At 31.9% G+C, this 12,018-nt stretch overlaps 3 protein-coding genes across 3 annotated transcripts; 2 read left to right on the top strand and 1 right to left on the bottom strand.

Annotated features, from left to right (window-relative positions):
• Positions 1-5,289: 5,289 nt before the first annotated feature.
• Positions 5,290-6,570, top strand: Bm9562 (Uncharacterized protein; the record flags this gene model as incomplete). Its single annotated transcript, XM_001898031.2, has 3 exons — positions 5,290-5,373; positions 5,646-5,735; positions 6,397-6,570. 3 exons carry the CDS (start codon positions 5,290-5,292, stop codon positions 6,568-6,570), a joined length of 348 nt encoding a protein of 115 aa, XP_001898066.2.
• Positions 6,571-6,787: 217 nt separating this feature from the next.
• On the bottom strand, positions 6,788-7,818 carry Bm13425 (Uncharacterized protein; the record flags this gene model as incomplete). Its single annotated transcript, XM_043075264.1, has 3 exons — positions 6,788-6,858; positions 7,181-7,268; positions 7,651-7,818. The coding sequence occupies 3 exons, from the start codon at positions 7,816-7,818 to the stop codon at positions 6,788-6,790; spliced, it is 327 nt and encodes a 108-aa protein (XP_042931198.1).
• Positions 7,819-8,350: 532 nt separating this feature from the next.
• Positions 8,351-11,159, top strand: Bm9561 (Uncharacterized protein; the record flags this gene model as incomplete). Its single annotated transcript, XM_001898030.2, has 8 exons — positions 8,351-8,426; positions 8,611-8,711; positions 9,200-9,267; positions 9,501-9,648; positions 9,789-9,985; positions 10,305-10,433; positions 10,649-10,820; positions 11,034-11,159. 8 exons carry the CDS (start codon positions 8,351-8,353, stop codon positions 11,157-11,159), a joined length of 1,017 nt encoding a protein of 338 aa, XP_001898065.2.
• Between the last annotated feature and the right edge of the window lie 859 nt (positions 11,160-12,018).

Below are 12,018 nucleotides of genomic sequence, written 5' to 3'. Positions count from 1 at the left end.
TCCTTGTGGACATTATGTAAGGTATGATCACGACTGCTGTAAGGTCTTAAGTAAGAGTATTTCTATTGAAGATGTAATTTTACAAAATTTAATGAATAGTACAAGTAAAAAAAAGAAGACCAAAGGTACCACTATTATTTCGGAAAAATGTTGCTAATACTTAGATGATATCAGCAATGGTGAAACTTCAATGTAGTGAAAAAATTATTATTTTCATATGTTTTTCTTGTCTATTTTTATTATTTTCTAATTCCTCAGTCACTCTAGTTATTAACTTGTATTTTTTCTGATCTCATTTCTGTTTTAAGAGAAGTTTTTACACCTTGTCCGCGTTCTTCAGCTCCTTTACTTTGCGCCCCACCTTGCCAACTTGAAAAATTTTGATCACTTTTTGAAGTTTCAATCACCAAAGTTTATGAAAATAATCACAGTATAACTGATCTGAATGTCATTTGTAAAACAGTTTGACATGTTATTTTTAATTTTTACAATATTCATATGGTTCTGACCCATTTTTCCTTTTTCGCTATTTTCCGGATTTAAGATTGCAATAAATTACAAATACAATGTGGCAAATTCATTTCATGATTTTTTTCAATGCTCTTTTTTGCGTTTTATTAAGTGTTTAATTTTTAAAAATGCAGGAAAAAACGGAATCTTACTGAAAAACATTTTTTTTAACGATTCCATAATTTTTCCAGGAGAAGGTTATATTATGCTCAGTCTTGTATGCAGAAATGATGTGATATTATATTGATTGGATTATCTTTGTAATTGACGATATATATTATGATAAGGTATGTCAAATGTTGGTATTAATTCCTTTTCATCATTTGGGGCTTTTTCCCAGTTTATATGTGATTTTAGGTTTCCACAAAACAGTTTTGTTTAGAAAAATCTGTTTATTTTGGAAGTTTAAGTCGGAAAAAATTTGATCATGGACAAAAGAGAAATGCTAAAAATTAGAAAGCAAATAATCATTTTAACCAAAGTTTGTGTTTGTAGAAACCTTTTGTACTGCTATTGTTGTGCCTAAAATCCTCATTCCATTTCTAATTTTCCTCCATTAATGTGTTGTTTTATGATACAGTAATTCTGCTACAAATACTTTATTATTTTTTATTTCCGCTGTCAAAGACTTAAATTAAAAAATTAAAGTTCTTACAAATGCGATAAGCTTTTTAATCATGCTGCTGCAAATACCTTGTTTAGAATGCAGCTTTAAATTTAAAAATCGTAGTCTTTTACACAAAAATCATATTTCATTGACATTGTCAAATTATCACTCGATTTACTATTTCTAGGGAATTTTTAACAAGAAGAAATAGATTTTTGATCATTAAGTGCCTTGTAGTTAGTCAAATGTAGATTTTTGTACACTTCCTGACATGGTCTGAAATACAAAAATACAGTCACAGAAGTTAGTGGTCCTGTTCAAATCCTTTTTGACCACAATTTAATCTTAATCCTAATTAGCCTTATCCAGGTTGTATGCAAACTAATAGTTGGGTCACCAACTTGCTTATTTTTAATTATCATTATGTCCTATTATATGAACTTCCACATCCATTCGTAACATTTGCTGTAGTGCTTTAGAGAAATGACTTAGATATGCTTTTCTTTCCAACTTTTCTTATTGTTCGTTGTTCTAATTTGTCTAAGTGTCTGTTTTTCATATATTTGTTGAACGTACTAAAGAATAAAAAGTTCCATGTCACACAATGCAACATAATCCCTTGAGAGATAAAACTTCATTTATTCCGTTAACTTTTTTCAAACAATTTTCATTTAAAATTTGAAAATGTTTGGCTACTCGCTGTTTTATTTTAGTAGACTGCAATTACTTCATAGCTGTATCGATTCAGAAGTTCTACAGAAAGCAAACATCCTGACTGTATATACAACGTATAATGCACAAAAATAAATTACAGCTAGATAGATAAAATGCAATACAAACTAGTCAGTAGTTAAATAATGTTGTATGATCCATTTTCAGACTGTTTATCTTTCAAGGAAAGAAAAAGGCTTCTATTATTTGCTTTACCTTTCGGAGCTTCTGTTTTCCATTTTTATATATCAATTTTAAATGATCGTTAAGAAAAATGTGAGGATTTTATAGTATTCCTGGTTTAGGGAAAGGCGGCATTCTCACTTTTCAACCTAATATATTGCTGATAAATGAAGTCTATTCGATAATTCAGTTAATGCTGATTCTTTTATCCCTTCAATTTTTATTGGACAATTCTGTTTTAAAGAACTTCAAGTTCGATTCGGCAAGAAATTATTAGCAGGTACTTTCTCGAAAGATGACACAGACTGCTCATTTTTCTGTCCAGATTTTCGACTTTTCTAAACCCAGACTTGCGTGTAATATAGACCGAGAATCATGTTTGGCAAAAATGTTAGCAATATACAAACTAAAAATATTGCCAAAGAGAAATAATTCTGGAATGATACCGAGAAACCTTCATCTGATAGACACAAAGGTATCTGCAAACACAATGCATAATGAAAAATGATAGTAATTCCAGTAGATCGATAAGCAAGACAAGTCTATGTAGTTCTGTTTTTTGACTGTTTTTCGATCTGAAAGGAGTTTTCCGATCTCTAAGTTTTCATATGTGACATCAGAATAAGACCTGACATCAGAATTCCGAATCCTGGACGTCAAAATTTAACACACAGAGATTATAAAGAATGTTGTACCACATAGTAGCAGGAACGGAATTTTGCTATGGAAGTGGAAAAATTATTGTTCGACTTATCCACACTGTTGCAGATAAATCGTTGCCATTGTTGGGAATAGATTGAACTTGACCCTCTACTCACGCATGTTATACTGTACATGGTGACCAGGGAGTCATAAACATTGCGGATCTTTCACATGCTGCTATTATTGAAATCTATATTAAAATATAGCAATTATTAAGTTATATTAAAATATAACTTAATAATTGCTAATTTACTGTCGATACTTAATTAATATATTTGCTTTGTTAATTTGTCGCATAAATTTTATTCGATTCTCAACTACAGTACACTTTGTAAACATCGTTATTAATTCTTCAAGGAATTATTCTGTTTTAACTACTGCATTATTATATGATACGAAATGGTTGGAAATAACTCACTACTGAAAACACTCAGTTTTTTATAATTTTGATCTTTTAAACAGTACGACTATTTAGACCTTACGTTTGCTATCAAATCGCCATAATATAGTGCTAAATGGAATATTAAAAAAAGGAAACAGGAATTTGACCGGTTGATATCATTCATTTTTTTCGAATTGGCATAAATGTTTGTTGATTATTTGTTTGTCTTTTTGATCAATTAATGGTGGTAGTCTAAATGAAACTTTATTAGAAAATGCAAATTTCTACCTAGAACTTTTCTTCGCATCTACCAAACTTCCAAACAATATCAAAAAATGTAATCTTTTAACCGTTCTCTCAATGACATTATAAAGTTTCTCTCCTCATTCCCTAGAATTTAAATTTCAATTTCTTATAATGTTCATCTTTTAGGATATTAAGTCCTAAAGTAGAGCAAAATTTGGATTCCCAATTTCTATTACCATAATATGCATAAACGATAAATTTTTACGTGCATTCTTAAACTCATAAAAAACAAAAATTTTCTTAACATTATAAATAATTAGATGAATCTGAACTAACTCATTTTTATCATTTAAAGAGCTGAAGGAATATTGCAATCATGCCGTTTTTCCAGAAGTATGTACATGAGTTATCAAATAAACTACACAATGAATATTGAATTTGTCAGGTAAGAAAAGCCATGGGTGTTCTGAGACTTCTTGAAAGACAAATAAAGTACTGATGCAACTTCCCTAACTGGTTTTAATTTAATTGATATACACTGGTTTTAATTTAATTGATATACACTGGTTTTGAAGAGACATTTTCTATTCTGATCATAGTTTTGGAGTACTCTTTCATACCTTAGTGAGAGTAAAGAGTAATATGGACACATAGCATGTTAAACGTCAAAGAAGCATAGCGAGCAAGCAAATTGCAATCAGATCGTTAACACTGTCATCAACCGTCTTCACGATAAAAGGAATAATGGTATTTATGTCATACTTTCGAGCAAAAGATTCTGCACAACATATAAATCCTACAGGGGATAATTTAACAATTAAATAAAATTATCGATAAAGCTAGTAATCTTTTTTGTATCCCTATCTATCACTTTCCTGCAGAGGAAAAACAAAATCAAAGAAATCGGCAAAGGATCAGCGAATCCAAAAAACTGCTGCCACCAGAAAAGTAATTTTTCTGTTACAAATTTAGTGGCAGCTTTTGATAATGAATAACACATTTCAGTAGTAGGGAATTTATTTACAGATTTATTTCAGTTAACCTTCTTTTTTTGAAATCCACTTTTTTTTAGCTTTGCAAATCGACCAAGCAATAGCCGTGTAGTCAAAAGGCTTCAGGAAAACATATGGAAGTAGCGGGAAATGATCACTAAACAGATCAGGAAAAGCAAGAACAAGCGGTGTAAGAACTAATTGAGTATTTGAAGTCCACTGCACCATTCAACAAATGTTTGCAAGTAAATATTCCATGGAATCTAACCATTTGGATAGATAATAAAGAGAAAGATTTTAAACGTTGTGATTTTGCAGATTATATAATGAATCTAGAAATTCCATGAATTTAGAAAAATTAGTTCTGCGACCCATGTCCAAGTAATTAAGACAATCAACCAAGGTACACATGTTGTGGTATTTTCTATTTGCGATGTTGTCACAAAAGTATACAATGTTATTACAACGAAGCTAGCAATGTTTTAGTGAGTTATTTTAGAAAGACTTATTTTAGAAACGATGTTTAAAGAGTACAGCTTAATATCTGATATGAGAGTAAGTGGTGATTCTTGTTTTCTGCATTTGATATGCAGAAAAATATCAGTATAAGGAAAAAATGTATTTCAGAACAGAAGGCGGACCGAAACATTTTGATAATAATAAAATTAGTCCATGGGTACTATCAACCTTTTTTTCACATTAAAAAGAGGGAACACATAATTAAGAACGTTTTTTTTTTTCAAAACTACATAAACCATTTTAAATCTGCAGAAATAGGAAGGACGGCCAGGAAAAAATACACCGTTTAGTATTAATTAGAAGCTTATGTAACCACTATAACTTCCCAAACTCGAAACTGCAAGAATGTAAAGGAATCCAAAACTTTCCCTTAAAAATAGTGAATGAAATAAATTTATTCCGAAACTGCATCAATCGTCTGACTGCTAGACAAAGCTATGTTTGCGGACAAACGCGGCGAAGGTATGAAATTCGTAGTGCTGGAAAAAGCAGTGGTGGCAGTCAAAAATTACATTCATGAGGTAATTAGATAGTGAAATTATTATAGACTGACCCATTTATTTATTTATTTAGCGTGCTTTTTTTCTGTTTCAACATTTGACTTATTTGTTCACTATCTGTAGTGGAAAAATAATTTCAAAAAAATAAAATTGATAATTGCACAGGTAGAAGGAGCGCATAGGAAATATCGTCCGGCAAATATATCATTGCAAATGCTCAAAGGAATTTATGATCTTCATGCATAAGGTGCTCAGAAAATGCTACAAAATTTTTCTATTACAATTCTTTAGAGCTGTATAATACAACATCAAAAGCGAGCGCAGATATGAGTGTAAAAGAAGCGATGGTAGAAATGTTTTCTGCCGCTGTGAACATGGAAAAAGTATAACAGACGTATCACCGATACTACCGTACCAAAGCTTCTATCTTTATTATCAACTGAAAAAGACACCAATAAGATCAATCGTCATCACATTTCCAACATACTTCACTTCAGTTTGGAAAACAGTGAAGAGGGGTTTAGAACAATCAAAGTAGTTTCAAATTTTCGGGTCAATTTTTAAATAGACCGAAAAAACTTAAACATGTTCAGGACTTCTGCATCGCGACTTGAAGCCCGATAATATGGGTTTGTGTTCAAGAGAACAACCGATTACATAGCTCTTCGATCTCGGTATGGCTCAGATGTACACCAATGGGGAAAGCGATGTAACTTTGCGTTTTCATCAATACAATATAATTCTTTCTTCTAACAGTGATTAAAAATAAATGCGATGGACTATTTTGAAGCATTCTGAAGAAATATATATAATGAAAAGTTTAATCAAGAAATGTTGGCCTCATGATTAATGGCCTGAAATAGTCGAATGAAACTAGATCAACAGTAGCTATTCCTGCATCATATTTGCTCAAAGTTAACTTTCATGAATGTTAACTACCAACCAAAATATTATTGTATATTCTCATAAGTAGACTGAATTTAAGCTCAATTCTTGAATCAGTCCCTTAAACGTTACTCATAAATAACAAAAGATTTTCTGCAGATACGACCACCACGGATGTGTTGTCCGTTTCGTGGAACACCCAAATGGGCAAGTGGGCATGCACAAAAAGGACGCCAACAGACACATTTTGATGATCTTATATTCTGGCTTTATGTCACGTGTGAGCTGTTTGCAAAGGAACGTGAACCCATTCAACCATTGCCCCCGACGTAACAGAAATAATACAAGGTGAGAATATTTCTGCTTCAGCAATCCTAAAATTGCTCACACCAAATCCAAAAAAAAAAAAAAAGAAATCTTGACTGAATACAAGGGACACGATTATAAGCATCTAAGACAAACTTACATTTATAAAAACGTTCATCAATTTAAATGCAAATTTTGATGGACGAAATAAGCTCAAAGATAGTGTTTTTTCCTTCCTTTTGGTTCAAGTTTTTGTTTCTGCATGAAGTTGTAATAATGTATATTTATTTAATGTCCTTTTAGACGCATAAATATCTGAAATCAATGTACTGTCCTGTGCGTTATCTCCTGAAAACATTACGACACGAATTCAATGCAAATAACACATACCTTCAAACAGGTTATTTGCACACACAAGTTTGATAAGATTAAACTGAATTAAATGATAAATGATTTTAGTTATCAGAAAAAAAAACAGCAAAATCTAAAACAGTATTCCACTCTTTTATTTATAACTTATCTCTACTGCAACAGTAAAAGTTAATTTTAACAAATCCCCAAAAGCCACCAAATTATCACTTCTTCGATGAAAAAACTTATGAAGCAATCAAGGATTTAGAAGTCAAAAAATTGCTACCGTCGCCAGTATCGATGATAACTTTACGGTTATTAGTGTGAAACCGATATTCATGCTGTAGCAGAAGTTGGCGCAGAGTGTTAGAATTCTGAAACTAGATCAGTACATTCATAAACATTATACGGGAGGACTGACTCTGCTAATATGCCTCACTGTACTTTTTACATGTTGCCAGGGTCTTAAATCCCATTATACAACCTTAAGTCTTACTTAGACACTACAAAAAATTAAGTTCCCATACTCCTACAATTCTAACCTTATTGGTTGCATTTATATATAATATACTACTGAAGATTATAATAGTTATAGAATGCTTTTTTAAACTGCTAAGAAGGTTAAAAATCCGGTCCCTAAAGGATCAAAAGGAAAGTCAAAAAGCAGAAGTAGGAAGAAATAAGATGTTGAAAAGAATATGCTGAAGAATTTGAAGCAGTAATCCCAAAGAGATAATAGTAAATAAAGAAATGTACCTCATGCTCTACTGTAATATGCAAAAATGTGGTGACGAAGTAATAATAGAAATAGATACTAGCTCTCTTATCGACTGACCAATGAGTTATCAGCAAAGGGTCACTGCATATCACGGATTCCGATACAAGTGTGGCAATCCAAATACTTGTGGCTAATGACCACCCCATCTCCCTGACCCTTTTACCATTGCCTCAACTTGCCTTATTTCTGAAACTTACCTCCCGTAGGTGTTGCACAGCGCGTTGCAGAAGTAAAATTCGTACTAATACGGTGGAAGTGAGAGGTTCCCAGGATTTGAGACTGTCTGAGTCGGATGGGTCTGGCGTTAGCGGCGTTGTTGTCATGATTGCAGTTGTTTCAAGATTTTTAAGACATTTCCAGCTTATTTCATGTGGTTGAATCTGTTCATGTATTAATAGAACTCTTCCCATCTTGTAAACAGATTATATGGTTTAAAATGAGGTTGTGGTCTCAGTATATCTGAGTTTGAGAATGTACCAGGTATCAGTATTATAGGGGATTTAGATGGATAATGGAGAGAGGACAGAGAAGAGAAAACAGATTGATGTAACTGGATGAAGATTACAGCTATGCTTATAGTTATGCCAAATTCCATAACATTTGCTCCATGTCATCTCATTAAAAAGCAGTTTTATACTGAGTTTTTATGTTATTAATCAATTCCTACTTCTGCTTCAGATGAAAAATTGCTTGAGGTATTTGATAAACGATCACCTTTATGTGGAAGCTACTTTAGAGAATGACAAATATCAAGGTAGGCTGGTTTTTGCCATTATGACCAGAAGCTTTATTTGGATTCTTTTAATAGCTCATATTCACTCGTACTATATACTTTGTCATTTCACAATTAAATTTGATTCACAATGACCATTTAAAATGACAAATGTGTAGGAAAATATTGCTTTATTTTAAAGAGTAAATTTGACGATTGATTTTAGAAACTTTTAAAACGTTAATAGTAAGGCTCTGTGTGGAGGGTGAACATGCTGTTATTGGAAAAATAAAATTCTTATGGCCTGAACAATGCCTTCCTAATGAAGTAAGTTAAATGATGTTATGTGTTGCTACTATTTATCATACAATGTTGGCTCATCTTATATTGTTTCAGGATTTTTGTTTTTTCTTATATTTTTTTGACACTGTGTCACAGATCACTTGTTGGTTGTTATAATGCCCTTACAATTTTGAAGATTACAGTGCTAGAGGTAGTTGCTCCATAGAAACCTTAGGCGAAACATGCTTATTTTCGTAGTCTGAACTAGGAGTCGCTCAATTTAATATAATTGTTGTGTGCTACAAAGATAAAAATGATTTCAGTTTTCACTCCTATGATTTTGAAAGCTGAAAGCCTCTTTCTAATCTTCTATATCTTATTCTATTTCAGATAAAAATACGATCTGTTTTATATTCCTTAGTTACCATTTGTATTTCTAGAGAATGAGAATCATTAGCAATTTAGTTACATGTGTGTTGAGAAAGAGAGTAAAGATTATTTTCTTTCAAAGATTAATGTATGCTTTTTCTTAGATCACAATCGATGAAAAGCAGACTATTGTTTTGAGAGGGATCGGTAATATTGCCAGGATACCTATGAGGCAAGTTTTTTCATATTTCCATCCTTAAGAAATAGCTTCGTATCTCAAATATTCGTTATCTCATTTAGGCTCCTTTCTCACGCAGCAATCCACAGATTTTGAGCAGTGTAGACTTAATAAAAATGTACTGAGCAAGAAGAGTGGCAGAATACTGTTCTTTTCTGTTTAATAGGTTTATGAATTTTTTAAACTTACCGAATTATAGTTCCGAATATTTTAAAGTTCGTTTTTAGAATGCAACCGATTAAGCGTTCATTATACATTGGTACTTCAGAAGATTCCGTTCCATCCATATCCGTTCATACTTCACTGTCTTCTGCACACATAACAGAGCCCTTTGATTCTCTTGCTGCAAAGATTTCCAATTGCTTAGCACAAAAGGTTAGTTTCCTTTAAGTTTTTGAAATATTTCTCAAGAAATAGAGTAGTAAAAACTCCTCAGTTTTCTTGGAATTTAAATTGTTATAAAATGGTTCTAGTTGTCTGATGTTATTAATAAAACACTTATAAGTAGTCTGCAGGATTTGAGTAATATTTGGAATGAACTATCAAAATTAGCCAAGAAGACAAATGTTGATTTGTCTGATCAGTTACCTGTGGCACTTTCTGCTCAAATGCAAATGGCGTTGCTAAAGATTTTACGCAAATGTGTTAGTGAAAAACTGTTTGACCGAATACTCACATTTATCATTCACTCAAGGCTGATCACCGAATCCAAGTTGGTTTAATCATTAACTTCTAAGACATATGTAAATCCAATGATATTTATATCAGTGAGAAAGATTGGATGTGGAAAAAGGAGTAGCTTCTTTTCAAGCAGCTCACTCATTCGGCTTAGTGAATTTCCATATTTTCTTAAATTAAGGGTGCGGTCAGGTTTGTCAGGTTTCTGCTTACATTAAAGGCAATATCGACGTCCGGATATGTATGAAACATGTGCATCATAAGCTAAAAGGAATTTACGTCTCATAATTCGTTCGTCGAGATCGTTTTTGACCATGCGATTCATGGAAGAACTTTAAATTGTTTGTTTTTAGAGCATGCTGTAAATTCATTGAATTATTAGCTAGTAAAAGTCTTATTCAACAAGCAGTTGATCTTTTGCGCTTTTCGCTAATGGTGGATAATCGAACTTATATGATGTTTCTTAAAATGTGTTCTAATGAGTACGTTTAACTTTTCATTGCGCTATTTTGATATGATATTAAAAATAGTAAGTATTAGAAATGAGATATTAAAAATAATAAGATATTAAAAATGCATTTATTCTATTGTTACTTTTGGTTTGAAATAGAGTTTTTGGAGTTGGTTGATATATTATTTGTGCATTGATCATCATGGATTATGTAAAAATTAACTGCTAGAGGGTAATTTGTTTCAGGCCTGTTTCGAAAAGTTCCAACCTACTTTCAGCTTTACTGGAAAAACCAGTTAATAGTTGGGGGTTACGATTAACTGTTTCACAGGAATTGACAGAGATTGAAGTTACGACACTTATTGAACGATTGATATTACTGGGCTTTGACAGAAAAAGAGATGATTTATTTGATAACGTATTGATTTTCTTTTACCAGTTCCTTGATTTATAAGTAATTTTAATGTCTCATTAAATCTCACAAATCCTTTAATTTAAAACTCTATGTTGTACACCAAAGATTATTTGAGAAAGTTCTGAAACTTGATACTTTCATTTATTTCAGTTAAAAGTTCTTCAAATACTGTTCATAAACTGTTGCATATATTCTGATATGTCGATGCTTTTTAAGATATTAAAACTTGTGGCAGTCCTTGCTGATAGCCATTCACAGCGTTTTGTTTGGGATGAAAAATGTCACGGTGCAATACGAGATGCAGCCTATTTTGCAGCAACTATGGTATTCCTAGTTTCTTAATGTCATTAATAGGAAATCTTATGGATGTATTTTTATAGATCTTGGCTTGCATATTTGATGAGCATTAGTTTTTATGAATGCGTTTGAAAAGTGCTGTGCGAACTTAATTTAAATTCTCCTTAAATGAAATGTTAAGCAAATTTTTTGAATTCTTGTCCTCCAAGCTTTGCATTTTTTTAATCAGATGATGAGAGGAAATTTTATCTCCATATTAGGCTGTTTCATTAGCTCTTTGGCTGTGTTATTATGAGAAATACATAGATTTTTGGTTGCACTCCACGTTACTTATTGCTAATGTTTCATGTACAACTGGTCGATATGTTCCGTCACCTGGAACAACAGTTGGAGCAAAGGAAAAAGACAGCTGGTGATACGCCTGAAATCAATAGTGATTATATTATCAGGAAGATTAGTTTTGCTCAAAAACCCATTTAATTCACTTTTTGTTTTACTTCGAAGTTTTGCCTGGAAACTGAATGTCAAAGGCAACTTGTCCACTTTGTACGGCTATGCATTTGTCATGTTATTTCAATAAATACTCTATAATTACTTCTCGAGAGACCTCAGGCTAAAATATCTCCTGATACATTTCATCGAAAGGATTGTAGTCTTAAACAAATATTTAAGTAATGGTATGAAGCAATATAACATTCAGATTGTTCTACGGTTGTTGTTACTAGAAGTGTTGATTGTTTTGACTTGTGTGACTTCTATGTTTTTCCATATAGTGAACGATCATAAGCTTTACACTTAAACATATTTATTAAATTATTTTCGTAAATAATATTTCAGACTTTCGCCTTACATGATGCGCTTCTATTGTATAAAATCAAACTGATCATACTAATATCACATTTTT

Source organism: Brugia malayi (genome assembly GCF_000002995.4).
Source record: "Brugia malayi strain FR3 genome assembly, contig: Bm_v4_ChrX_scaffold_001, whole genome shotgun sequence".
Classification (NCBI taxonomy): domain Eukaryota; kingdom Metazoa; phylum Nematoda; class Chromadorea; order Rhabditida; family Onchocercidae; genus Brugia; species Brugia malayi.
This window is presented reverse-complemented; position numbering and strand designations above follow the sequence as displayed.